Below are 27192 nucleotides of genomic sequence, written 5' to 3'. Positions count from 1 at the left end.
TGAGACTGACAACGGGGAGACAGGTGTGCCGCTCCCTCCCACTATGACCTAGGCGGTAACACCCCCACCCCAGCCCATTTCACAGGGCGCTGAACACAGCATTCCCCAGTCATGACTCAGAATGACCAACGTGGGGTCTAGGTAGCATTTCCATGAACCCCATCACGGGGCTCTGAAAAGGGGCCATCTTCTGCTCTCGTTTACACCAGTGTAAATCTGGATTGATTCTGCTAAAGTCAGTGAAACTATTTCCTACTGTCAGGCTGATACCCACTTGGATCAATCTCCGTTGTGACAAGACTCCTATCCGCCCTGGGCCCAACCCCAGTCCGTGGAGCAGCTGCCGTATCCGACCTCTGAACACAGCCGATTAGCAGGAAGCCATGGAAGTCACGGGAGTGACACCAGATGTAACAAACGTGCATGCTGCTGGCACCAGAGACAGCATCACTACAAATCAGACCCCAGGAACATCCCCGCCACAAACGTAGGCACCAGCCGCTTGAGTAATGGGCGATCTCTCCTAAGCGATGGTAGCTGTAGGCCTCATCATCCTTTCTGTGGGCCAGCCCCCATGGGGCAGCGTTACCCGCTCTGCCATGCATATGAAGCCAGTAGGTCACACAGTGCTAAACCCAGCCGTGGATCTTCCAAGGAGTTTTCCATAGGGCAAGCTAAAAGGGAGGCCAAGGGAAATAAAGGCATTTTAGGATCCTCATGGGCTTTCCAGCCCTCAGGATGTTGCTGGTTTCAGAGCACAGTGTCCTCCTAAAGGCACCCTTTAGTTTTAAATCCTTTTCATCTAAAAATGCATGCCTCTCACTCTCTCTCGCTCTCCCACTCCTATTCCTCTCCCCACCCATCGCTCTGACCGTCGGGATTATTGAGAGTTTTTAGCTGATTGGCTGAACATTATAGCATCAGCGTCTGCTCCGAATGGACACTCAATAAACCGATTCTGGAGGCAAATCTGGGTCGCTCCCCTGTGTAAACGCTGCACGCTGCTTTCCCACTGTGCCCTCTGCACTTCAGCTCCGTCAGCCCTTGGTGCTTCATGTCTTCTGACAACGCTCTTCTGTTTGGGCTTTTATGCCACACCTGTTGGGCATCCAAGCACCCCTCCCTTTGGCCCGTTCGCCGTGGGGAAGCTGTGTCTGTATCCCACGGCAGGGACGAGGTTTCCAGACTGCCCAACGTGATTTCTACTCCCCAGGTGTCGGGGCCAGCCCGGGGCAGGGAGGGCAACAGGGGGGTTGAGGACCTCAGTGCCTTCACAGACCCTGAAGCCTGTCGATGGTAATAGATATTTGTGTCCCTTAAAAGTGTGCCTGGCCCACGTTATATCTGGGGGGCGCTACCTCTAACTCCGTCCTGGAGCTCAAAGGATCGTCAGCCTCAGCCTTCAACCTCAAGGCCACAGCTACAGCATCACAAAGCTGCCTGAGCTCCCCCATCCCCGGCTCTGAACAGATACTGCAGCAGCGGCTGCCAGTCAGCCCTCCACTTTGTGAGGGGAGGTTTCTCTCCCCAGTCAGCCTCATGCTGGAATCTCCCGCACATTGGGGACAGGATTTGGGCCTCCCCTGGGACCTGGAAAGTGCCCCGCAGCATTCAGGTTCTCAGCCCAACCTGCTCTCCGGCTTGAATATCTTTGTTGATCAGTGGAGACGGGCCAGGCTGAACGAGCAGAAAAGAAAGGGCTGCAGGTGAAATGCAAACCTGAGTGAAAAGTCTCAGGCTGTATGACTGGGTTCCACTTGATCATTAATGACAATAGCCGTGAACAGAGAGAGGCCCAAACCAAAACCTGGATCTGAGCACCCTGAACTTTGGAAATGTGGATCTGGATCCAATGCCGAATGTGACAAAGGGCCACCGCTTCCCTCATGGGATCAACGGGTCTCCTAGCTGGAGCTGGGTCTGTATTCTGAACTCACCGGTCCACTGACATAGCACTTCTCAAGCTGAATTCACAGCACTTTACAAACTGGTATAGGTGGCGTGGGTGTCAGGGATGGGCCTTTTCCTGTTCCCATGAAAAAACACCACATTTGAGAAAGTTGACTGAAAAGGCCTCCAGAAACATCTCAGTTCACCCATGCTCAGTCGAGACTTCCTAGAATGGGGCAACTGAATTCTCCACGATTTCGTACACTGAACATGGTCCAGCCCAGGGCTGCAGGAGCTGAGCAGAAGCTGCAATTGTTCCTCCCCTGTGCTGTGGGTCATTCTGGTGCTAAGGCACCAGAACTGAGAGCAGGGAGACTGTCTCTCCTGTGCCCTCAAGGCTCCCTTTGAGGGGGAAGCATGGCTGGACTGCAGTGGGAACAAGAGCTAGACCTGTAGGGGGGGCTGGGGGAGAAGGAGTAGATTCAGTCTAGGAGCCTGGGAGAGGAGACTGGGCCTGGCTGAGCAATCAGCCCGGAGGGGAGTCCGGGGTGAGGAACCTGAGGAGGGAGACTGGGAGTCAGGGTGGGGAGAATACTGACTGTCTCATGGGGATCCTGGAGGGAGACACTGGGACTAGTGGAGCAAGCAGCCTGGTCCTGGGTGGAGGAGGACTGGGAGGAAGAGCTGTGATTGAGGGAAGAGAGAGGACTGGGACAGGAACAAACTAGAAGGGCCAGGGCCCGGAGTCAGGGGTAGGAAGATGTGTTCCTCGTTTTCTGAGTGCCTGACTTCAGATCCTGGGTTCTGATGTGCAGAAGTGCTGAGCGCTCACAGCTGCACCTGAAGTCAATGGGAGCTGGGAGCTGTGCTTTGGAGTGCTAGATCAAGGTGAGTACTCTGAAAAATCAGGCCCTAATCTCACATTAGTCACCCAAAATTAGTGGACATTCTTGACCTTTATCTCTTTGAGCCTCAGTTCTGCCCTGGAAAGTGGGGCTAATCACACCCATTTATCTCACAGGGCTGTTGTGAGATAATTAACTAATGATTGTGGAGCATTCAGCTCCTATAGCAGTGAGCACCATAGAAAAGCCAAATTAGTCGTTCTGTATGTAGAACAGGGCTTGAAGAGTGAGCAGTAAATAAGGCCTCAGTTCATACATTGAACCGTGAGGATAAAACCATTTATTGAATAGCTGCTCATTATGTGAGCATCATCCATCCAGTGCACTGAATGAGGCAGGGTCCTGTGGAAAAATAGTATGTGACCATATAATTAAAGACTATCATAATGCTTATGCAAAAGAGGGCTGAGTTCGGGTTGCATGGGCAACCTTCATTCTGGCATTTCCTCACTTGTAAATGTTTGACTTTGCAACCTTAATAATGTTCTTTGAATACAGTGTGTGTGTGTGTGTGTGTGTGTGTGAGCGCGTATTAGACATGGAAAGGGGAAACAGGGCTTCTTAAATCCGGGGAAAATTTTTGCAGGCACAAAACTTTGAGTTTGTGTCAACTGGAATTTTTGTATGTGCAAAAACTTGGGCACCCAAACCTGGGATCTAGAGACTACTGTGGACAAAACTGCCCATTCGCCACCACTGCAAAGCAGTCACTTCTGGGTGGTGGTGGTGTAGGCATGGGGTAGGGGGAACATATCTGCCAGCCGTACTGCGCAGTGGGAGATGGGTCTAGGAGGAGAAGTGAAAATAACTTTCTCAGCTGAAAATACCAGTGGGATTTTAAGAGGGTTGAGTAATTATTCAGGCTGGAATATGGTGAGAGCCCCTCCATAAATTGAATTGACCCCATTGCCTGGTGTCCAGTGCACTGATTTCAGCCCCGTTGAACTTTCTCTAAATGTATCTACAGTTTATTAAAATTTTGTCCAGAACCAGGCAGTGTTTGCAACAGTCTGGGTGCAAACTGTGGACCCCTCTCCACCACCTACTATCACAAAATTCTGTTCTCTACAGGTTCCAATACTGTGACATCTAAAGTCCAGATCCTGAAGGATAGTTAGGCTCCTAACTTCTGCTGGGCCTAAGTGCCTTCTAGGTGCATTAAATGATGCGGCTAACATCCATCTGTGACACAGAGGCCCATTGGTGCTGATGGGCAAAGGGTTCATTGTTCTTTACAAGCAAGTTCTGTTTGAGACCGGGCAAACTCAATACCCCTAATATACCACGTTCATGTATTTATCTGCGAAGGGTAGTATGTGAGGCCTCTACTGAAAGCTTGTAACTTATCAATACTCATAATCATTGTGAGATAAGTGTGCGGGTAATGTTTTCAATAGTCACAAATTATGCCTTATGGCCTTGGAGTAAGTCACTAGGGATGCATCTGTCTCATGATGAGCCATCCAAGTGGGAGGGAGTTGTCACCCCTCCCTGGTCAGCCGGTGATGTAATGCAAGGTTCAATTGTCTTGCCCCATCCCAGAACAGTCAATGGAAAACTGTCAAAAACAGTTGCAAACAATCAAAACCACTTGGAGGTAAAAAGGAGCATTACAGGAGACGGGGATCTCCCTGCCAGTGGATGAAGACAAAAGATGGGTTCAGTACGTCACAGGGTGGAGAAAGACTCTCTGCACTCATTCACTGAGGAGACATCTTGTTCTGCGGGGATGTTTTGTGAAAGACAGATCCTGATTCCTGGGAATCCAGCCAGCTCTGTAACAGACTGAACTCGGCGGGAGGGTGGGAGATCTGCCTTATAAGATAGGAAAGGTTGCTGCTGATAAGTGTGGGCCATAGTTCACATTTTTTATGATTTCATTTTGTATTGTAACCATTTGTTTCCATCCCTCCGGGGAGTAACTGCAGCGCTCCACCCAGAAGCAACCAAGGCCAGGTCTACACTACGGACATACGGGGTAGAACTATGTCGCTCAGGGGTCTGGATTTTCCACACTCCTGAGCGAGGTACTTATACCGACCTAACCTCCCATGTAGACAGGGCTATGCTGGCAGGAGGACTACGTCCATCAACACAGCTCCTGCCTCTCAGGGAGGTGGATTAACTACGCTGGCGGGAGAAGCTCTCCCATCAGCTCTGGAGCGTCTTGGCTAGAGGACTGCAGTAGTGCTGTACACGGAGACAAACCCTAATACTGAACAGGGGACCAGCGCTTCCAGTATTTCGCTTGTAAGGCGCTTTGGGATCCTGCAGGACGAAAAGCACGACAGAGCCGTAAGTTGTTATTACAATGCTGCTGGCAGTCTGTAGCAAACTCTGAACATCAACCTGTTTCCTTGGTACTATTCAATTCATCCCCACCTGGAGGCCCTCGGGTCATGTTCTCTTCATTATCTCTTAGATTTCCTGCGCATTCCAGATGATTAGTTCCCTTTTCCTTTCTCAGAGGTCTTATCTAAATATATATTTCAGCATCCAGCGCAAAGAAGCAGGACACTGATGGAGCAGTTGCAAAGGAAATGCTTTGTTTTGCCTGCCGGATGCAGCCTGAGAGCATATTATTTCCCGATGTCTTTTGCAGTGCCTTGTGTCACCACATCGGGTCTCTGGGGGGTCTCCGCAGATATTATATCCTTGCTACAGCAAGACTTGTGGGATCCAGGCTGTTGAGAGTGGATGTAAAGAGCTGCACCAAGGAAGCTAGGCCCAGTGCATAAATTATATGGGTTCTGCCCACCCCAGAACTATGCTACATATCTTTGAGCTCCATCTACCAGCACTTTATCGATTACTTATTTACATATATACAGGCACAGAGCACTCTTGTAACAGGCCTAAGTCACTTCAGGGCCCAGTGGCACTAATATGGTAGCTGCTGACAACAGTTAAATTAGCTTTTGATTCTTTCATGTCTGATGGTTTGATATTGGTATTTTGGGCCCTAATCCAGCAACTGGCTGGCCCCTTGGCCTCATGTGGCCCTAGGAAATCAGTGAAGACTACGGCAGGAGAGTGTCTCCATGGAACAAGTGGCAGAACTGTGGACTTAAAACAGTGCTGTCCTTTTTGACATGAGCAGCTGGTCAAAGTTTAGGGCCTGCGGGTGTTCCAGTTGGCTGCAGGAACTGATGGAGTCTGGTGTGCTCTTTGGTGCAATCTTGCTATTGACAAGGAACGGACTGAATTCTGCTTCTCTGAACACAGAAGGAAACAAGAACAACAAGAGCAGTTTCTTAGCTTACAGCCCTCAAGCTTCTTTAGCTACCATCACACCCCAAAGCTCTCTCTCTTGCTTCTTCGAGGGTCACACTGTGCTTACAGGCTCCTGCTTGGTTGTCTTGCCTCTCCCTCTCCCTTTGGTCTTGTCTGGTCTGATCTTAGGCTTGGTCTGCGCTAGCAATTCATGTCGGTATAACGCCGTCATTCGGGCGTGTGGAAAATCCATGCCCCTGAGCGACACAGTTATACCGATCTACCTCCCAGAGTGGAAATGACTAAGGCTTCTCCCGCCAATAAGGCTGCTGCCTCTCGGGGCAGGGGATTACCAACGGCAACAGAAGCTCCCCCGTCAGCGTAGGTAGTGTCTTCACTGAAGCACGACAGCTGCACCACCGCTGCCTTTTAAGTGTAGACAAGCCCTGAGTCCTTGTGGGATCTCTCCTCCCACACACACCCACCCAAACCAGCGCGTAGGTAAATGCTCCTGGATGGGTTCGCAGAGAGGCTGCACTAGCTATATGCAAGCTAGGAAGCTGCCTAGGGCCATAGATTTCACGGCAGCTGGTTCTGGCCACAGATTTGAATGGCATTGTGACCCAGTGCTCCAGGCGACAACTCCATTCACTCAACTTTGGCCTAGTTCTCTGTCTGTCATGGCAGATGAGCGGTTGAGCCAAACCGGGGTGGCGTGGCACCTCAGTGAACCGGATCACATTGCCACTTACTTAAATTTGGCCCAGCTGCTTCTCTGTCATCATAGAGGGGCGGCCATGCCAAATTTGAATGGTGGGTGTGTCGGGGGGGCGGGGCGGTACACTGAAGTATTGTCTAGGACGGCAGATTGTCTTGAGTGGCCTCTGGGTTCACACACCCTTTGTTTTAGGTGGGAGTTTATGCTCACAGTTATGTTAACTGAATGCTGAGTTCACACCTTTCAGTCTCAATGGGGTTTTAACTCACCCCATAACAAGCTCATAACAATAGCAACAACCTAAGCACCATGTGTGCAGGTATCCAGTTGTGGAAAATTATGCAATTATGCAAAATTATGTCAGACAGTTATTTAATGACAATAGATGCTGAGATTCAAAAAGTTAAAGCTTTATAAACTGGTAAAAGCAAATTGACAACATCACGATGTCAAAATATACAAGGTATATATAACTATCCTTAACCCAACAAATCACACCTGGTTTTACCATTCATTCACTAGTCCATTTGTAACAAGCAATATTTCAAAAGTCTAAGTCACTGGATTTTGACTCTAATAAGTTCTCAAGTAGCATTTTGCTTCCTTTGCCTATCTGTACATTTTGATTCTTATCAATGGAAATGTTTTGTCATCAGTTTGTGTGTGTGTGTGTGTGTACGGTGAAACTGATGACAAACCCACGTTTACTGATAAAAATCCAAGCTTAAATATAAACTTCAAGCTCTTTGCATTAAAGCGGCTGTACAAATGCAAAAAAAAAAAAACCTTCAATTTTCTAGTTGTGCTGTGGTTCTGAATTAACTACATTACATTTAGACAGGATGGGAACAAAAACACACTCAGATTGGGGATTGGTCCTGCTTTGGGAAGGGGGCTGGACTAGATGACCTCCTGGGGTCTCCTCCAGCCCTCATCGCCTGTGGTTCTATGAAATGGTGGCAGCGTTTGGATCCACATCAGAGCTTTGTTGCCGCTTGTGTTCCTTATGTCTCTGGTTGAGCTTTCTGGTCGCTTGCCCCTCCCGTCTTTCCTCCCAGCTTTGTTCAAAATAATAATAATAATAATAATAATAATAATAATTAAAAAAAGAAAACTAATCTAAAGCTGCAAAGCCAGAAATCCAGCCCATTCTGGTGCCAGCCGATTGCAACCCAGACGTGACCGTGGGGGTGTCATTTGCAGCCCCCTCTCTACCCAAAATGCTCACGCATAGGATCAAAAACCCAGGCTCCCACGCAGTCCTGGTCTGCGCCGCCGGGGAGGGAGCCCCGTGCTGCTCTCCTGGGGGGTATGACTCGGACGGGCGAAGGGAACCTGCCGCGCCGCGCCGCTTTCTGTCCCGTGTCTCTCTCCGTACAGAACGCACCGCGTCAGGCTCCCGGCTCCGGGTGCGGGGGAGCGCGGGCCGGAGGGAGGCGTTAATCGCCCCGCGGCGGTTGGGGCGGGGGGGGGGGGCTGGAGGAGGGGGGGAGGGGGAGCGCTCCGCGGCTGTGCTTTGCCTTCCCTCCCCCTCCCCCTCCCCCCACCCCTCCCGCCGGGGCCGAGCGCGGCAGCCCCAGCCAGAGCTGCGCGGGATCGATCCCCGCGGCCTGCCGCTCCCCGCGCCGGGCGGAGCGCCCCGCTCCCGGGCCCCGCCGCCGGAGCCGGAGCCGGAGGAGGGGAGAGCGAGAGCTCCCAACATGGCTGAGATCGGCATCGACCAGTCCAAGCTGCCGGGCGTCAAGGAAGGTAAGGCCGCCCCCCCCCCCCCGGAGCCGAGCCGAGCCGGGCCGGGCCGGGCCGGCAGGCGGGGTGGGGGGTTCTCCCCGCCTCGGGGAGCGAGCCAGGGGTCAGCCGCAGGTTGGATCCCCCCCCACCCCACCCGCTGTGCGGGGCTCGGGCGTCCCTGGGAAGTGGTGGAGTTTCTGTGTGTGTGTGTGTGGGGGGGGGTGGTGTGTGTGTACACACAAACTACACACACATTTCGGGGGGAGGGGGGGTGTACACACAAACTACACACACATTTCGGGGGGAGGGGGGGTGTACACACAAACTACACACACATTTCGGGGGGAGGGGGGGTGTACACACAAACTACACACACATTTCGGGGGGAGGGGGGGTGTACACACAAACTACACACACATTTCGGGGGGGGGTGGGGGGTGTACACACAAACTACACACACATTTCGGGGGGGGGTGTACACACAAACTACACACACATTTCGGGGGGAGGGGGGGTGTACACACAAACTACACACACATTTCGGGGGGAGGGGGGGTGTACACACAAACTACACACATTTCGGGGGGGGGGGTGGGGGGTGTACACACAAACTACACACACATTTCGGGGGGGGGGGGGGGTGGGGGGTGTACACACAAACTACACACACATTTCGGGGGGGTGGGGTGGGGGGTGTACACACAAACTACACACACATTTCGGGGGGGGGTGGGGGGTGTACACACAAACTACACACACATTTCGGGGTGTGTGTGTGTGTGTGTGACTGTTTCTGCGGGCGAAAAGAGGAGCGGCCAGGGATGAATGGGGAGAGAGAGTGTGTGTGTGGGTCAGCGTGTGTCTTGTGCTGTTGTGAAATGTGACCCCCCCCCCCTCCTGTGCTGGCGGCCCCTGAAGCAAGCTGCACACCCCGCCTGTGATGGAAACCGCTTCGCCCAGCCTCCCGGCGCCGATCCGGGGGGGCGGCTGGCCATGAACGCCTCCCCCCGGTTTGGTTCAGGGTGCCTGTGGCTGGCGAACAGAAACCCAGCCCCAGCCCCCCCCGTCCGTGGCATCCGATGTGGCTTTGCGGCACCCCTTTGGGCTACCAGGACTGGGGGGGGTCACAAGCTGGTGAAGATCAGGCGCTCCAGCGATGGAGGGAGCCCGTGGGGAGATCCGGCTTTTGGTTCAGAGCCCTTTTTACCGGTGTTGGTTTAAACTTAGGTCGGATGGGGGTTTTTTTTGTTTGTTTGTTTTTTTACCGGCCCTAAAACGGGGACGGGAGGGGGATGGGACTCGGCAGAGGCAAACCAGGCGCTGCTTTCAGCTTCCTCGGGATCTGCGGGTCACTTCCAATTCCGCTGGCCGCAGACCGGACCAGCCGCGCTTCTCCTTCGCTGAACGCCGCAGAGCTTCTGTGTGGGTCCGGGGAGCGGCCCCGGGTTTATTAGTGTCCCTGTGGAAGGGGGGGGTGTGGAGAGAGGGCAGCGGGGGGCTTCAGCATGGCAGACAATAAGCCTGGCTGTGCAGTAGCTGGGAGCCTTCATGCTATTGATATGCAAATCTGCTCTTCACAGCCCTTGCCCCCAGCAAGTTAAGGGCCCAGCCTTGGGAACAGAGGGGGAAAGGCAGAACTGTGGAGGGCGAAGAGGTTAATTCTTCCTCTTTTGGGGCAAAGCACGTTGTCAAATGAATGGTGCCCAGGATCTAGTTAAAACACGCTGTGGTCCCATGCATGCTGTGAGATTTAACCACGTTTTAAGGGTGCCCGGTGTGTCATGGTTCAAAGACGTGGGTAAAACATGGGTCAGTCCTGCCCCTGCTGCAAGGCCAAATGTGTTTTTGCCTGTGTCTGGACTAGCCATGTGGTAACCCAGTCCTCTAGCATCACAGGTCTTATCTGTGCTCAGCTGCAGCGGTTAGCTCACGAAAGCTTATGCTCAAATAAATTTGTTAGTCTCTAAGGTGCCACAAGTCCTCCTTTCCTTTTAACTAGACTGCAGTGTAGCTGGGATTTTACCTCTCAGGGCTTTCTTGGGTTTGCATTGTTCTAGAAGGAAAACAACCACATTTTTTGTTTTTTTGTTGAAAATTAGTTTAACTCTTACTCAGAGTGAGCGTGATCTAGTAACTGTAGCAAAGGCCTGGGAACTGGGAGCTCTGGGTTCAGTGCCCAGCTCAAACAGTCAGTGACTCAGTTTCTCCAGCTGGAAAGCAGGGATAACAATACCTGCCTACTTCAAAAGGGTGCTGTTGGGCATTATTAAAAATGCTCTGAGGTCTTCAGATGAAAAGTACTGTTTACGGGGAAGATATTGTTCCTGCTTACAACAGAGCAAATCTTTAGTAACGTCACCAGTCGAAGGAGTTACTCTGGATTTACACCAGTGTTACTGAAAGTGGTGAATGTTGTAATTACTGTCTACATCCATTCAAAACATCTTAGACATGTTTCCAAGTCTGTAGCCAATAGTATTTGTTTCATAGTTAATACAAAATAGCAAGCATACACTTGAAGATCCAGTTTAGTCTTAAAAACTTGAGTAGATGGAGGGGAAACAGGCCAAACCCTAAGAATTTTGTGTTAAAGCTTCTGTTTATTGCCAATAGAGAATGGTAGCATTCAGGGTGAAATCTTGGCCCACTTAAGTTAATGGCAAAACTCCCACTGATTTCAGTAGAGCCAATATTTCACCCTTAGTGCCAAATAACAATTTGATTATGGAGTGTTACAACATGGCTAAAATGTGCAGGGTAGGTGGAGCCTTTGTGTTCTGTAAAAAGAAAAGGAGGACTTGTGGCACCTTGGAGACTAACCAATTTATTTGAGCATAAGCTTTCGTGAGCTACAGCTCACTTCATCGGATGCAAAAAATACCTCCCCCCACCCCACTCTCCTGCTGGTAATAGCTTATCTAAAGTGATCACTCTCTTTACAATGTGTATGATAATCAAGGTGGGCCATTTCCAGCACAAATCCACCAATTTTTTCATGCTTTGTGTGTATAAAAAGATCTTCTACACTTTCCACAGTATGCATCCGATGAAGTGAGCTGTAGCTCACGAAAGCTTATGCTCAAATAAATTGGTTAGTCTCTAAGGTGCCACAAGTACTCCTTTTCTATTTGCGAATACAGACTACAGAACACAGGTTTCAGAGTAACAGCCGTGTTAAAGTCTCAGTCAAATACCTTTAATTTACTGGGAACATAATTCATCAGGTTTTATTCTGATGGAAAGCGCTGAACCCCAGTTGCGCTCTGTTTAGAATAGATTGCTTCATTACTGACCTCGCTGTTTCTAGCATCTGCTTATGATACCAGACAAAGGGAAGAAACAGAACAGCTTCCATAACCAGGGAAATATTTGTTCCAGAGGCAGAAAATCACTGTCCGTCCTTTTGGAGAAATGTCCACTCTGTTTATTTTGGACACAGGTCAGTGTGGTGATTCATTAACGGTTTGGAAGACCATTTTGCTACTCTGTTTGCTTCGGTTTCTTTATTTCTTAACTCTCCCCCAGATGAGAACTATCGCTGAGGGTCTAGTCATTGTGACAATAAGATGCCCTGGTACTGCTTGGAAGAATAAGGGTATCGTCACTGTTTTAGTGCTGCGGTCATATAAAATCTCTTCTAAGCTAAAAAATGTTAAGCTGATTCTGTCCTCGGATGGATAATCTAGCTAGATGCTGCAGGAAGTGGTGCTGGTTATTCAAATCTGCAGATGACTTCTTACTAAAGCCAGGTCACTTTTGCCGACACTTAAAAAGAGTAAATGGGATGATCTGGGTAATTAGAGGCTTGTCTGTCTGACATTGATCCTGGGCAAGATAAGGGAGTGGCTTACATAGGGCAGAATTAAAGGAGGGTAATATAATTAATACCAATCAACATGGGTTTATGGAAAATAGGAAGCTAGTTTGACAGGGTCTACTTTTTTTTTAAATGAGACCACAAATTTGGTTGATGAAGGTTATAGCATTGGTGAAATATACTTAGACTTCTGCAAGGCATTTTGACTTGGTACCCCACAACATTTTGATGGATAAAACTAATTTGGCACACACTAAATGAATGAAAAGTTCTCTCAAAATACAATTGTAAATGGGGAATTATCATCGAGTGGGTGTGTTTCTACTGGGGTCCTGCAAGGATCTGTTCATGGCACTCATCAGTGACCTGAAAGAAAACAAAATCAGCACTGATAAAGTTTGCAAATGACACAAAAATTGGATGAGTGGCAAATAACAAAGAGGACAAGTCACTGATAGACTGATCTGGATTGCTCGGTAAGCTGGATGCAAGCAAACAATATGCATTTTAACACAGCTAAATGTAAATGTGTGCTTTTGGGAACAAAAAATGTAGGCCACACTTACAGGATGGGTGATGCTTTCTGAAAAAGATTTGGGAGTTCTGGGTAATCAGTTGAACATGAGTTCCCAGTGTGATGTTGTGGCCAAAAGGGCTAATGTGAACCTGGGATATGTAAACTGGGGAATCTTGAGTAGGAGTCGCTGGAATACTGTGTCCAGTTCTTGTGCCCACAATTCAAGAAGGATGTTCTAAATCAGAGAGGGTTCAGAGAAAAGCCGTGAGAATGATTTAAAAAATGAGTAACCATGCCTTATAGCGACAGACTGCGACCAAGTCACCCTTAACCTTCTCTTTGTTAAGCTAAATAGATTGAGCTCCTCGTGTCTAGCAGTACATAGATAGGGGAACAAATATTTAGTAACAGGTTCTTTGATCTAGCAGACAGAGGTATAACAAGATCCAAAATGGCTTGAAGTTGAAGGTAGGATACAAGGTGTACGGTTTGAACAGCGATGGTAACTAACCACTAGAACAGTTCAAGGGTCATGGTGGATTCTCCATCACTGGCAATTTTAAAATCAAGATTGGATGTTTTTTCTACAAGATTTGCTCTGGGAATAACTTTGGGGGTGCTCTCTGGCCTCTGCTCTGCAGGAGGTCAGACTAGGTCAGGGGTGGGCAAACTTTTTCACCCGAGGGCCACATCGGGGTTCCAAAACTGTATGGAGGGCCAGGTAGGGAAGGCTGTGCCTCCCCAAACAGCTTAGCCCCCACCCTGTCCCACTTCCCGCCTCCTGACTGCCCCCCTCAGAGCCCCCGACCCATCCAACCCCCCCTGCTCCTTGTCTCCTGACAGGCCACCCGGGACCCCACCCCCCATCCAACCACCCCCTGTCCCCTGACTGCCCCCTGGAACTCCCTGTCCCTTATCCAAGCGCCTCCCCCCTCCCCCTTACCATGCCGCTCAGAGCACAAGGACTGGCATACACGCCTCCCGGCCAGAGCCAGCCACACCACTGTGCTGCCCGGCAGGAGCTTGCGGCCCCGCCGCCCAGAGCGCTGGCAGCACGGCGAGCTGAGGCTGTTGGGGAGGGGGGGGACAGCAGGGGAGGGGCTGGGGGCTAGCCTCCCCAGCCAGGAGCTCAAGGGCTGGGCAGGACGGTCCCGCAGCCCGTATTTCGCCCACCTCTGGACTAGATTATGACTGAGGTCCCTTCTGGTCTTAGAATCTGTGAATCAGTAGTAATATCAGTTCAGGGTTTGATTTTTTTTTTCATTGATATTAAAAGCCGTAACAGCCCTAAATGCAGCTATACCAGCAAAATCACTTTTGTGGCGGTATAACTTATTTCTTTTGGGGAGCTGGTATAGGCTACACCGGAACGCTTTTGTCGGTAGAAGCTGCCTCTACCTAGCTATCCTGGCAAGCCTCTTCCAGTGTAGACTAGGCCTCAGTGCTTCAGCCCGGTATTAGAAGCCACTTTGTTGTTGGAGTTGCCATCTTTTAGACGAGATGCAAAGTGCAGTTTCTGACCATTGTGGTCACTAAAGAAACCATAATAATATTTATCCAAAGTAGTCATGTTAGATGCGGTGCCTGGCCAAGTTTCGTCTTGAGCTATTTCTTGCCTGGGTTCATATTTGCTGTTTTAAGAGGAAACAGTCTTTTTCCTTCCCAGCCCTGAGCTGCTGGGCAATGTTACTGTGCGCTGTTTGTCCGCTGTCAGTTTCCATCCCAGAGGTGCTGCACGGTGGCAGTGAAAAGATCCATATGCATACTTCATGAGGCCTTTTTGACAACCTCTGGGACAAAAGCATGCTGGAGATAGACAATTATTCCTAATCAGTTACTTATGAAACTGACTTGTGATGCAAGTAGTTGCATGCCAGACTGATCCCCATCCCCTAGCATAATACCAGAGGTTAAAGCAAGGGAATTGTGTGTAGAGAAAAACACATTTCCCTGGCTTAAGTAACCAGCCCTTCTCCACAGCTCCCCACCTTGTTTCAATCTGCTTTAGCCACTTCATATCAACTCATGGATGCAGTACACACGTGTATCCTAAGGGGCGCAGGTGGGCTGGAGCCAGGGTGTCACTGGCAGGATCCAAACTGTTATCTCTTAGGGCACGTCTACATTGTAGAGTAAGCCCTGGGTTTGAGCTCAGGCTCAAGCTTAACCCTCCTTCTGCCTACACACAAATCCAGTTAAGTCAGGGATTGGTCCAAGGACCCAGGACCCTACAGGAATGGAGAGTCTGACCCTGAGTCAGTCTGGGATCTATGGTTCAAGCAGTGTAGATGCTGCCTTGTTGGATTTGTGCTCTAGGAGTCTGCCAAAAGTATCGCATGGGCTGACTTTGTTTGTCCTCTGGACAGCCAAGCTAGGTGGTTGCACCATGAACAGAGGGCTAGAATGACCACATTTTGGGAGGGCGCTAGGAAGTCTGGGATATGGGTGGTTGGACTTAGCAAATGCAATGCAGATGCTGGGACCCAGGGTTCAGGAATTCCTGCCCTGGGGTTGCAGATGAGTGTAGATGCTCAAGCCCTAGGCTAACAAACCCAGGGTCTGCTAACTCGAGTTCCCCTAACCCTTGGCTTACTTTGCAGTGTAGACAGACCCACAGGGATCCCCCAGAGCTGCAAAGATGCCACCTCTCTTTCCAGGATAGTCGAGTCCCTGTGGTCCATTTGGTTGCTGCTGCCTCTGCCAGGCTGCGAGTTGTGCCACTGGCTTTGTGACGCAGACACCTGCCGTCTGGGACAGAGACCCAGGCCGCTGACCAGGCAGCAAGGAGAACGCAGCATAGATTCCAAGGCCAGAAGGCACCACTGTGATCCTCTGGTCTGACCTCCTGTACAACGCAGGCCACAGAACTCCCCCGGAATAACGCCTAGAGCAGATCTTTTGAAAAAACCTCCCTGCTTGATTTAAAATGTTCATGTGCTGCCTTATGATGCCAAGTGGATCTGAACCGGTGAACAGCTCTGGAGCCTACTTCCAATCCCCTGTGCCAGCTCTGGTCATTTGTTTCCCCCTCCTGTTTCCAACAGGTACCTGCCCTCTGACATAAACCACCCTTTCTGGGCCCCAGGCTTGTCGCCAGCTGTGTCCCCTAATTTGGAACTGGGTTAAGCTGTCCTGGGTCAAGTGCCATTTAGTAGCAGTGTAGCACATGTGTGCTCTGCCGCTAAGCCCCCAGTGTAGACAAGGCCTGACTGTTTCAGTGCGGCTCTTCAGGGCGGGTGGCCATGACAATGGCTGCATTACAAATTCCGCTCTCATTGAAGACTCTCATTTGACTTTTTTTTTACAAACACTGAGCTGTAGTTTCAAAAGCTGCTCTTTGTGCCGATGCCAGCTTGACTGGCTTCTCCACACGTGTCCCTGGCAGGCACAGCTGCTGCCTTGGGGGAACAGGAAGGGCTTGTATGGCTATGTTCTGTCTTGGCCAGGGTTTTTTCGGTGCAGGCAGGCTGCCTGGCTCCCGGCGCAAAGCTCTTTTATATGATTGAATACAAGTTTGTTCTGAGCATCAGCCCTGTCTTCCCCTTTCTCCTCCCCCTCCACCGCCTGCCCTCTGACCGCTGCAGCTTCCCCGACCTTCACGGAGACCCTCGCTAGTAGATCCTCATAGCTGCTGACTTTGAAGGCGGCAGATGCCGGGTCACGGAGCAGAGGTTCTGTTTCTCTCAATCTCTCTTGGAATCTGCCCAGATCTACTGATGCTATTGGCTTATGTCAGGCTTTTCAGTGATTGTCTATGGCAGAGGTGCTCAGACAATGGCCCGTGGGCCACATCCGGCCTGCGGGACCCTCCTGCCCGGCCCCTGAGCTCCTGACCTGGGAGGCTCGCCCCTGGCCCCTCTCCCACTCTCCCCCCTCCCCTGCAGCCTCAGCTCACTGTGCCGCCGCGCAATGCTCTGGGTGGCGGGGCTGCGAGCTCCTGACCTGGTGCTCTGTGCCGCGCGGCGGCGTGGCTGGCTCTGTGCCGCGCGGCGGCGTGGCTGGCTCTGTGCCGCGCGGCGGCGTGGCTGGCTCTGTGCCGCGCGGCGGCGTGGCTGGCTCTGTGCCGCGCGGCGGCGTGGCTGGCTCTGTGCCGCGCGGCGGCGTGGCTGGCTCTGTGCCGCGCGGCGGCGTGGCTGGCTCTGTGCCGGTGCTCTGGCCACTGGTGCTCCAGGCAGTGCGGTAAGGGGGATGTGGGGAGGGTGGATAGAAGGCAGGGGAGTTTGAGGGGTGAGCAGGGGACGTGGATGGGGTCAGGGCGGTCAGCGGGCGGGGAACAGGGGGGTTGAATGGGGGCAGGTGTCGGGGGGGCAGTCAGGAAGGAGAGGAGGGGTTGGATGGGGCGGCGGGGTGCAGTCAGGGGCAGGGGTTCCGGGGGCAGTCAGGGGACTGGGAGAAGGGGTGGTTGGATGGGGCAGGGGTCCCGGGCTGGGAGGGCAGTCAGGAGTGAGAGGCGGGGTTGGATGGGGTGGAGGGGGGCAGTCAGGGGCGAGGGTTCTGGGGGTGGCCAGGGGACAGGGAGGTGTGAATGGGGCAGGGGTCCCGGGGGGGGGGCATTAGAGGACAGGGAAAAGGGGTGTTGGATGGGCAGGAGTCCGGGAGGGGCCATCGGGGTGAGAAGCGGGAGGGGTTGGTTAGGGGGCGGGGGCCAGGCCACACCACACCTGGCTGTTTGGGGAGGCACAGCCTCCCCTAACCGGCCCACCATACAATTTCAGAAACCCAGTGTGGCGCTCATGCCAAAAAGTTTGCCTACCCCTGGCCTATGGCCTGTGTTGTGTGTCTGCATGTAAATGGGGGTAGAGGGAAAACAACTTGGTGTCTTTCAGGACTGGAAATAGGTTCAGAATTTTAGATTATTGGTATGGGAGCGGGGAATCTCCTTAGGATTTCTCAGAGGTTCAGTATGGAAACCCAAACACCTTGCTCATTAAGGTTTCACTTTGGTCTCTCTGAAGCCAGAGCAAGCAGGCTTTGGCCTGTCAGTTTTAGTGTCATCAGGACAGCAGTTGTTCAAGCGGTTGAAGATCTGCAAGGTCATTGCTAAAGCACCTGTTGCTGGGGTCTGGGTGACTGACTTCTAGCGTTCGCTGTGCAGGGTCGTGGTTTTCTGCTTCGTGGCTTCTTCTTGGAAATCACTCTAGGCCGGCGCTTGGGGACTGGATGGCTCGGGGGGATATGTTCTGGGTTATATAGGGCCTTCCATATCCGGGGCACTGTTTCACATCGGACCCTGGTGAACAGTAATTGGTTTTCTGAAGTGCACAGATTCCGTAGGGGCTTGGCTGGGACTCATCACGCCTGTGACTAGAGCTGTGTGGAAGTTGCCGTGTGAAGCTGTTCATCTGAGCGTTGCTGGCCTGGGTGTGAGATTTGCATGAGCCTTGTAGAGGGTTTGGTCTGGGCTAGAAACAACTGGTTCCTTACTCCAAAAACTTTTCCCTGAGCAAACAGGCTCGAGTGTCTTCTCCCATCCCCCCTTTTCACATGACAGTGCTACGGATTGTCTGTAGCTAGCCAGGGACATTGCGCAAGGAAGAACAGAGTTTGGCTGAGGGCTGTCGGTACGCTCACCCCTGGCTCCAATGTTTTCTGCAGGCAGCAGCCAGTTGATTCCTTTGCTTCTGCATGGTATAATAGGGGTAAGCCCCATCGTTTTCAGTTTAAACCGATTTCTACCCAAAAAATCCCAGGTTTTACAAAACGTTTTATTTGTTTTTTTTCTAATTTTCACCCTACGTTTGTATCATTCAAATATATAAAAATAACTTGTTTTATTGTGAAAATACAATACGTTGCATGAGAGAGCTGTATTACGATAATACATTAGTCTGTGTGTATAGGCAAAGCTGCCTGTTGAGTAAGGCTAGGTATTAGTCTAGACTCAGGATACACACAATAAACAAACAGGGATGCACACAAGCTCTAAAGGGTGTGCACCTCTGAAGCTACTGATGAATCTCCCGCCCACCACGTACACATTTCGAGCTGTTAGCAGATAACGATTTAAAGATCTGACATACTAAAATGGGAAGAAAAAAATTTAAAATAACAAAAACAGGAGAAAAGGACGAAGTTGAGTGTATGCGCTGCAAATGGTGTGGCCCAGGTATCAAATGTTAATATTTATAGCCTAATACTTCTAAGTCTACAGTAAACTGTTTATTCAAATAAAAGTTTTCATTTGTGATTTAGGGATATATTGTTTTCTTAAACTCAGAGGTGGCGTTGTGTTTTTGAATTCTGTTTTAGTTCTGCAGCAAACCACATTGAATTCCATTCATCAAAGCATTAATCTAATCATTGCTTCCCCCCCCATCCTTCCCTCCACCAAAATAACCCAGATATTTTCCTAGACAAATTATTAATAGTTTTTTCCCACTGATTTCCATCTATTTTTGTTGTTGCAGGAATAAACATGGGTAAATTCCTGGGAAAAATAAAATAATAACCAAATCGAAGGGCCCTAAGTATGAGGTATGTGAGGCCTCAGGTTCAGGGAAGCAGTCTCTCTCCTGCCCTGATCCTGAAAGGAGAGCAGGGAAGACTCAGGTGCCCCCTCTCCTCCTGGACTGTAATAGGCTACTTCAGGAAAAGCAGGGCCATGGGGCCTGCAGGAAGGCGGGCGACCGTGATACTTTTCAGTTTAGGAGGAAATGGCCCTGTTTTGCAAGGGTTTGCCCTCTTGTTGTCTCGGAGACTTCTGAGTTGAGCCTGTTTGTTCAGAGAAAAGTATCTGGCGTAAGGAACGAGGTGTTTCTAGCCCAGGTCAAATCCTCTGCAAGGCTCACGTGACTCTCACACCCAGGCCAGCAACGCTCCGATGAACCGCTTCACGCAGCATCTTCCCCGCAGCGCTAGTCCCCAGCGCATGAACTTGACAATCCATTTGCCAGACAGCTGGTCAGTTTCACACCAGCCTACTTGCTTCCTCATCTAGATTTAGCTCAAGCTCAAAACATGAAAGCCTCTGGGGGAAGGGAGGCGGCTCTTATGCTTAAAACATTGAACTAGTACCTAGGAGATTTGGGTTCAGAGACTCCCTGTGTGCCCTTGGATAGATCGTGCAGACTCTTTGTGCCAGGTCCATGTCTGTCATCCCTTTTATCTGGCGTGTCTGTTTGGATCATAATAGAGAGTCACCGTGTGTTTGTGTGGTGCCTCGCACAATGGGGCCCCGATACGGCTATTATGGTTGTAATAACTTACATTCTGATCCCAGTGTCTGTGCCCCCGATGCACTGTCTGACCTCACGGATCTCTCTGTGAATCAGTTACTCTGCCTTTTAAATGCACCGTGCCTCAGGTGGTATTGTGGGGATTAACTAGTTAGTTTCAGAGTAACAGCCGTGTTAGTCTGTATTCGCAAAAAGAAAAGGAGTACTTGTGGCACCTTAGAGACTAACCAATTTATTAGAGCATAAGCTTTCGTGAGCTACAGCTCACTTCATCTGATGCATATCGTGGAAACTGCAGCAGGCTTTATATATACACAGAGAATATGAAACAATATCTACTCCCACCCCACTGTCCTGGGGTGGGAGTAGGTATTGTTCCTGCTGCAGTTTCCACGATATGCATCTGAGGAAGTGAGCTGTAGCTCACGAAAGCTCATGCTCTAATAAATTGGTTAGTCTCTAAGGTGCCACAAGTCCTCCTTTTCTTTTAACTAGTTAGTGTTTGTAATGAGCTTTGAGATCTCTGAAGGCAGGTATTGAAGGAGCCTGATCCAAAGACTCTCAGCAGTGTTCCACTGACCTCAGTGAACTTTGCATCGGGCCCTGATGATGATTTGATTTGTGCGCTAACCCACGGTGCAACCAATTAACCCAACAACTCTTTGCCGTCCAAATAAAATAGTCTAACTTGAACTTTTTTGGCTTGAGCTGGTGATGGTGGTAGATTTAGTCTGTGCACTGCTGACAGCTTTCCCTGTGGTCACCGCTATGTGGGATAAAGCTGAAAGTGTGGTAGGAGTGAGTCACTTTCCATTAACTTCCGTTTTACAGGCTGTTTCGAAAACCGTGTGTGGTAAAGTGTGGAGCCCACATGTGCGTGGGTGCAGTGTTTATCTCCTTCTTCCCCCACACCAAGCAACTTCTTTGAACCAAACTAATATTCTCGGGGGACGGATTGACTTATGAGAAACTGTTGAGACATAATTATGTGGAGTTCAGCTAAGTGATGACTAAGGGGGAAGGGGACATAAGTCTACAGATATTTGAAGCATATTAGCACCACTGAGAGATGGGAATTACTCAGTGTGCTACAACAGGCCAGAACAAGAGTTAATGAGAGACAATTAAGAAAAGAAGCATTTGGTCTGAATATTAAGAAGTTTCTTGACAGTGAGATGTGGTCTGCAGAATCCACTCCTAAAGGACATGATGGATGTTGCTTTTACAGCTAGACTGGACGAGACACTAGAGCGTGTCCCCATCGGAAATGCTCCTAGAGAGATGGGCTGAGATGGCCACATGTGACATGCGTGACTCCTAGAAAGCGCTCCACGGGTTCTGCGGCAGCCTCTCCCACCGCTTTGAATAGAAACCTCTCTTCTATGCTCCTCAGTTTTCCCCTTAACCTTTCACTAGAGTGTGGCTCTTTCTCCTCACAATACAATAATGCTATAGCCTCTCCCATCGTAGAAAACCCACACACCCTTGACCCCTCTTGCTCTCCACCTATTGCCCCATCTCCCTTTTATCTCCAAGCTGACTGGACATGCTGTTTAGTCATTGTCTGGAGTTTCTCTCCTCCAGTTCCATCCTAGACCTTCTGTAGTCTGGCTGCTGCCCCTTGCACTCAGCTGAAGCCACTCTTGCCAAAGCCTCGAATGACATCTTCCCAGCCACATCTCAGGACCAGCACTCCATGCTCAACCTCCTTGACCTGTCAGCTGCATTCAACATCACCAGCTGAGCTCTTCTTCTTGTAATCTTGTCTGAGCTTCTGTGACTCTATCCTCTCCTGGTTCTCCTCCTACCTCTCCCTTTGCTCCTGCGGCATGTCCTTTGGGGATCTTACCCGTCCCCTCTCCAGATTTCTGTGCGGGTTCCTTAGAGCTCTGTCCTTGGTCCCCTTCTCTTCTCTTGCTACATCTTATCTCTGGGTAATCTCATCTGCAAACACACATTCAACTACCATCTCTGTGCTGACGACTCCCAGAACTACCCTTCTACTCCTGACCCGTCTCCTTCTGTCCAAAGTAAAATCTTTGCTTGTATCTCTGGCGCCTCTTCCTTGTGAATGTCTAGCCATCAGCTCAAGCTCGAAGTGGCTGAACCAGAGCTCCTAATTCTCCCTCTGCCCCAAGCCCTGCCTGCTATGTCCTTTCTACAACCCTGTAGACAATAGCACCATTCTGCCTGTCACTCTGTCCCGGAACCTGGGTGTCATCTTCGACTCTGACCTCACGCTAGGTCCTCACTCCAGGGTATGTCTAAATCTTGCCAATTCTGTTTGCATAATATCTCGAACATATGGGCTTACGTGTACATCCACACATCTAAAACTCTTGTCCATACTCGCTAGAGCGGGGTCTGTATAATCTGTAATGACGTTACTGAAGTCAGTGAAGAAGCTCTATAATCTTTCCCAGAGGAGCATAGAGAGCTCTCTCGTTCATTCAATCCTGTCCTCCTTATATTTTTTTCTAAGTTTTACCTCTAAGGATTGAGCCAGTGGTGACATGTTGGGAGAGCTGACACTTCATGTTATCCAGCGAACTCTTTACCATCCCCCTTTCCATCTGTCTGTGCATCTCTCTCCTGAGTGGCCATGTGAGCCCCTTCACCAGGCTGCACGGTCGAGGGCTTAAAAATGCTGGCGAAGCATCCAAGATGCATGACCCTGTCTCTTCAGAGCGCTGCCAAGCGTTGCACTGGAGCCTGACAGGCCTGCAGATTAGAAGAGAAAGCAGCTATTTGAGTGAGGAATTTATTTTTGGATGTAGCAGAAATGAGAAGCGCAGCCCGTCGGGGAAGTCCAGCATGTCCCTTGCGTGGCACAACGTCGCTTGGAAATGCTGAAGAGAAAGCGAGTTAATGTAGGAAAGCAAATGCACCAGAGTACAACATGTTCAGAGGAAGTAAATGCCCCAAAGAGTGCAAATACTGAGTGAGATATTAGCTCTGTGGCTGTCAAACCTTCAGGCATGCAGCTGTTCCTAGTGCTCTGGGTAAGATATACTGGGGTGCATACAGAAGTGCCCTGATTCTCTTTGTGAAGGGCCTGATTCTGCACTCACAAGTTAAATGAAAGCCTAAAGGTAGGTAGGCAGTGGGCACCAAGTCGTACAGAGCTAATCCACTGAAGACACAAAATGCTGCTTAATCATCTCCATGTGACATTTTTGGGGGGACCGTTTTGTGCACGTGATGGAGCCGCAGGCTATTTGGCGTTCAGCATCCTCAACTCCTGTTGCTTTCCTTCGGAACTGAGTGGGGGCTCTTGGATTTCCTAGGACTGGGGTCAGTACACACGGTGCCCAATTCACTCCTCCCTGCTCCTCGCGTAGACTGCAAAGGGGATGTAAAATGTTACCAATTCTGATCTGCACTGGGGTGCTGGGCAACGATAACCTGGACTCCTCGGAGAACGTCTCTGTGCTCTGCTGTATCACTGATCGGTTTAGTATAATGCTTGGGGGGCCTGATCCTGAGTCACTGACGTGAATGGGGGTTTGGTCATTGAGTTCCGTGTGGGCTGGATCAGGCCCTGGTGAGAATATTAAAAAAATCCAACCTTGCAAAAGGCCTGCTGCAGTTAGTGATGGGGGCAGGTTTCTTCCGGTATAAGCCAAAACGATGACTCCTCAAAACCTTTCTCCTGGGTGGGCTGGCTGGGGTCTCCCACCCTACCATGCAGGAGGTACCAGTGTTTCCTGAGTAATTATAATCTTGTTCCTGTAACCTCCTTCGCCACCCACCTGCGTTCTTCCCGGCCCCTCCCCCCCGCATTGCATTTTGGGTGAAGTTATGTTGTAAGCTCTTAGGGGTTGGAACCATTTCCCATTTGTGCTAAGAGGCACTCTTCAGGATTTTCAAGAGGGTCTAGTGACTTTGGCAGCCCAATTTGACTGCCCTTAAGGGGGACTGATTTTTCAGCCAGCACTGAGCACCTAGCCTGGAAAATCTGGCTCCTTTTAAGTGCCTCAGATTGGGCATCCCAAAACAGAAGTACCCCAAGTCACTAGTCATTTTCAAAAACCTGAGCAGCTCGGGTCTTTAAATTCTGTGGCCCAGGGCCAGAAGGGAAAGAGGAGAAAGTATTAAAGTCTTATTTCAAAGCCATTCTCCCCTCCTCTCCCCTCCCCACCCACCCCACTCCTCCTTCCAGGAACCGGTTTTTCTGACTCCAGAGGATAAAAAAGGCCGATCTCTCTTTCCAGGATCCAAGCGTTGTTATTCCAGAGAACCCTAGGGATTGTCAGTCTCCTGTTTTGACCATGGAAAAACTCATCTCCTTGAGCTATGGGTGTGTGCAGCAGACGCGCACTGAGCTGCGGGAAGTTTTGTAAGACTTGGTGTGCAGGTCACATTGACAGAAGTGAGTGTTCACAAGCAGGCTCAGAGAGAGCATTTCACAGAGGGAGGAGGGCTGGTGGGTTTAAAAAGAAATACTGTTACTCTGATGCTTTAACTTCAAAATATGCGTTTTGTGTCCAGTCTGGTGCTGGTGAAAGGTGCCGGACTGACACTGGCCTAGGAAGAGCATGATCCTGGCCACTTAACCCTGACCTGAAGACACTAACTCTAGGGCAGAGAACATAATTCATGCTCCGTAGCCCAGTCCACGTCTGCTGAGACTGGCAGTCAGGAGGCCAGTCTCTGCAGAGGTACTTTTCCTAATGGACGTTTGTCCACTAGGCACTGGGCTGAGACTGGGGTGGCCAGGTGTCTGGTGTTCAACCGGGAAGTCTGGTCAAAAAGGGGACCTGACAGTGTCTGGTCAGATCTATTGACCGGACACCCAAAGTCCGCTGACTGCAGGCGGGGGAGGCAGGCAGGGAGGTGCTGAGTCATCACCCGCGCCAGCCCCTGCTCAGCCAGGACCACCTCTTACCTGCATTGGCAGCTGCCGCTCCTAACCCTGGCTCTGCAGGCAAGTCCCTCCTGACCCATGTAGGGCAGGGGGAGTGGGGGAAAGCCGTGAGCGAAGGAGGGAGAGGGAAAGAGGAGCGAACGGGGGCAGGACCTCAGGGGGAAGGGGCAGGGCAGGACCAGGACCAGGACCTGGGGGGAAGGGGCAGGGCAGGGGCAGGTCCTCAGGGGAAAGGGCAGGGCAGGGGCTGGCCCTCAGGGGAAAGGGGCAGGAGAAAGGGAGGTTCCGACACTCCCGCTGGGGTGTCTGGTTTTTAGATATTACAAAACTGACAACTCTGAGACCCTAAACTCAGTTTGCCCCGGGGCCAGCAAACATCCTCAGATGGCCACGCTGCTCAGTTACCATTAGCATGGGCTGCATTTGAGACTGTGGCTTAGAAGCAAAAGGCTCCAAGGACTGATGTCCTCCACTTGAGCCGCCCAACCCTGTTTTCCACACTTTACCTGGCTCCTGCCAAAGCCGAATTCCTCTCTCGGCAGCAGTTTCCTGATTTCACGCCCCTGCATGGACTGCGTGAAACAAAAAAAGGTCTTAACGTCATCTGTAGAACCCAAGTTCAGGCTGTCTAGGGTTGTTATGGGCAACATAAAGAGGTGCTTGTTCGTACCATGCATTAGCGTGCCAGCCCTAGGATCTTATCTTTGCAACAGGGGAGAGAGGGAGGGAGGATGTGAGATCAGGGCAAGTGCCTTGCAGAGCAGTTTCACTCATTATTTGGGGGTGAATGTTTCCTCTGGAAACTGCCTTCTGGCTCTTTCTCGGTTATCTCCAATCCGGTGTCGTCTGAGTCACATTTACCTCCGTGATTCAAGGAAGTATTTTGCAGCCTTCAGAGAAGTCACCCAAATTGGAAAAGAGACTTTCAGGAGAGTTTTTTAACAACTCAGCATCTTTCCAAATCCGTTGGGCTGGAGCTGAATGCACCTGCCGCTTTCAGCCTAACTTGTCAACAGTTTGACAGTTCTGGGTTTTTTTTAGCTGACTAAACTGCTTTGTCTTGTCCCTTCTCTACTCCCTGCTCAGGCTTTGAGATTCTAGAAATGCAGATGTTCCCCACCAAGTGTGACTCTGACTTGCTAGCAGCTCCCATGTTTTGTAAACAGAGTTTGTTTTGTGAATGGAACAGCTGATGGAAAATAGTAGGAAAAAGAGAGCTAGATTTTGGTACATACAAAAAGAAATCATAGAATCTTAGAATATCAGGGTTGGAAGGGACCTCAGGAGGTCATCTAGTCCAACCCCCTGCTCAAAGCAGGACCAATCCCCAATTAAATCATCCCAGCCAGGGCTTTGTCAAGCCTGACCTTAAAAACTTCTAAGGAAGGAGATTCTACCACCTCCCTAGGTAACGCATTCCAGTGTTTCACCACCCTCCTAGTGAAAAACTTTTTCCTAATATCCAACCTAAACCTCCCCCACTGCAACTTGAGACCATTACTCCTTGTCCTGTCCTCTTCTACCACTGAGAATGGTCTAGAACCATCCTCTCTGGAACCACCTCTCAGGTAGTTGAAAGCAGCTATCAAATCCCCCCTCATTCTTCTCTTCTGCACACTAAACAATCCCAGTTCCCTCAGCCTCTCCTCATAAGTCATGTGTTCCAGACCCCTAATCATTTTTATTGCCCTTCGCTGGACTCTCTCCAATTTATCCACATCTTTCTTGTAGTGTGGGGCCCAAAACTGGACACAGGATTCCAGATAAGGCCTCACCAATGTCAAATAGAGGGGAACGATCACGTCCCTCGATCTGCTCGCTATGCCCCTACTTATACAACCCAAAATGCCATTGGCCTTCTTGGCAACAAGGGCACACCATTGACTCGTATCCAGCTTCTCGTCCACTGTCACCCCTAGGTCCTTTTCCGCAGAACTGCTGCCTAGCCATTCGGTCCCTAGTCTGTAGCTGTGCATTGGGTTCTTCCGTCCTAAGTGAAGGACCCTGCACTTATCCTTATTGAACCTCATCAGATTTCTTTTGGCCCAATCCTCCACTTTGTCTAGGTCCCTCTGTATCCTATCCCTGCCCTCCAGTGTATCTACCACTCCTCCCAGTTTAGTATCATCCGCAGATTTGCTGAGAGTGCAATCCACACCATCCTCCAGATCATTTATGAAGAAATGTCTGGGAGGAAGGCTGATCAATTCCTTGGCTGTAGAAATGGGCATTAACTGGGAACACAGCAGAAAGGCCACGTAAGCTACTGGACTCGATCAGATGGACGTAGGTGTAGGGTTTGAGACTTCATGGCATTTGTGTGGCATGTGAAACTCTGTGTAACAACACAGGGAGCTGATCT

At 50.4% G+C, this 27192-nt stretch overlaps 1 protein-coding gene across 4 annotated transcripts in view; it reads left to right on the top strand.

Moving 5' to 3' along the window:
- Window positions 1-8009: 8009 nt before the first annotated feature.
- CCDC50 (coiled-coil domain containing 50) overlaps window positions 8010-27192 on the top strand; it is a 56230-nt gene continuing 37047 nt past the window's right edge. Inside the window, exon 1 of one of the 4 annotated variants that reach the window (XM_073359022.2) lies at window positions 8010-8475. In XM_073359022.2, the coding sequence (XP_073215123.1) occupies window positions 8427-8475 (49 nt within the window). In that variant the 5' untranslated portion in view covers window positions 8010-8426. The remainder of the gene's footprint in view (window positions 8476-27192) is intronic. The other 3 variants (XM_073359021.2, XM_073359019.2, XM_073359023.2) reach the window with 3 other exon arrangements.

The sequence above is a fragment of the Lepidochelys kempii genome, chromosome 9 (genome assembly GCF_965140285.1).
Source record: "Lepidochelys kempii isolate rLepKem1 chromosome 9, rLepKem1.hap1, whole genome shotgun sequence".
In the NCBI taxonomy this organism is placed as follows: domain Eukaryota; kingdom Metazoa; phylum Chordata; order Testudines; family Cheloniidae; genus Lepidochelys; species Lepidochelys kempii.
The sequence above is the reverse complement of the archived record's forward strand: the minus strand, read 5'-3'. Positions and strand labels throughout refer to the sequence as shown.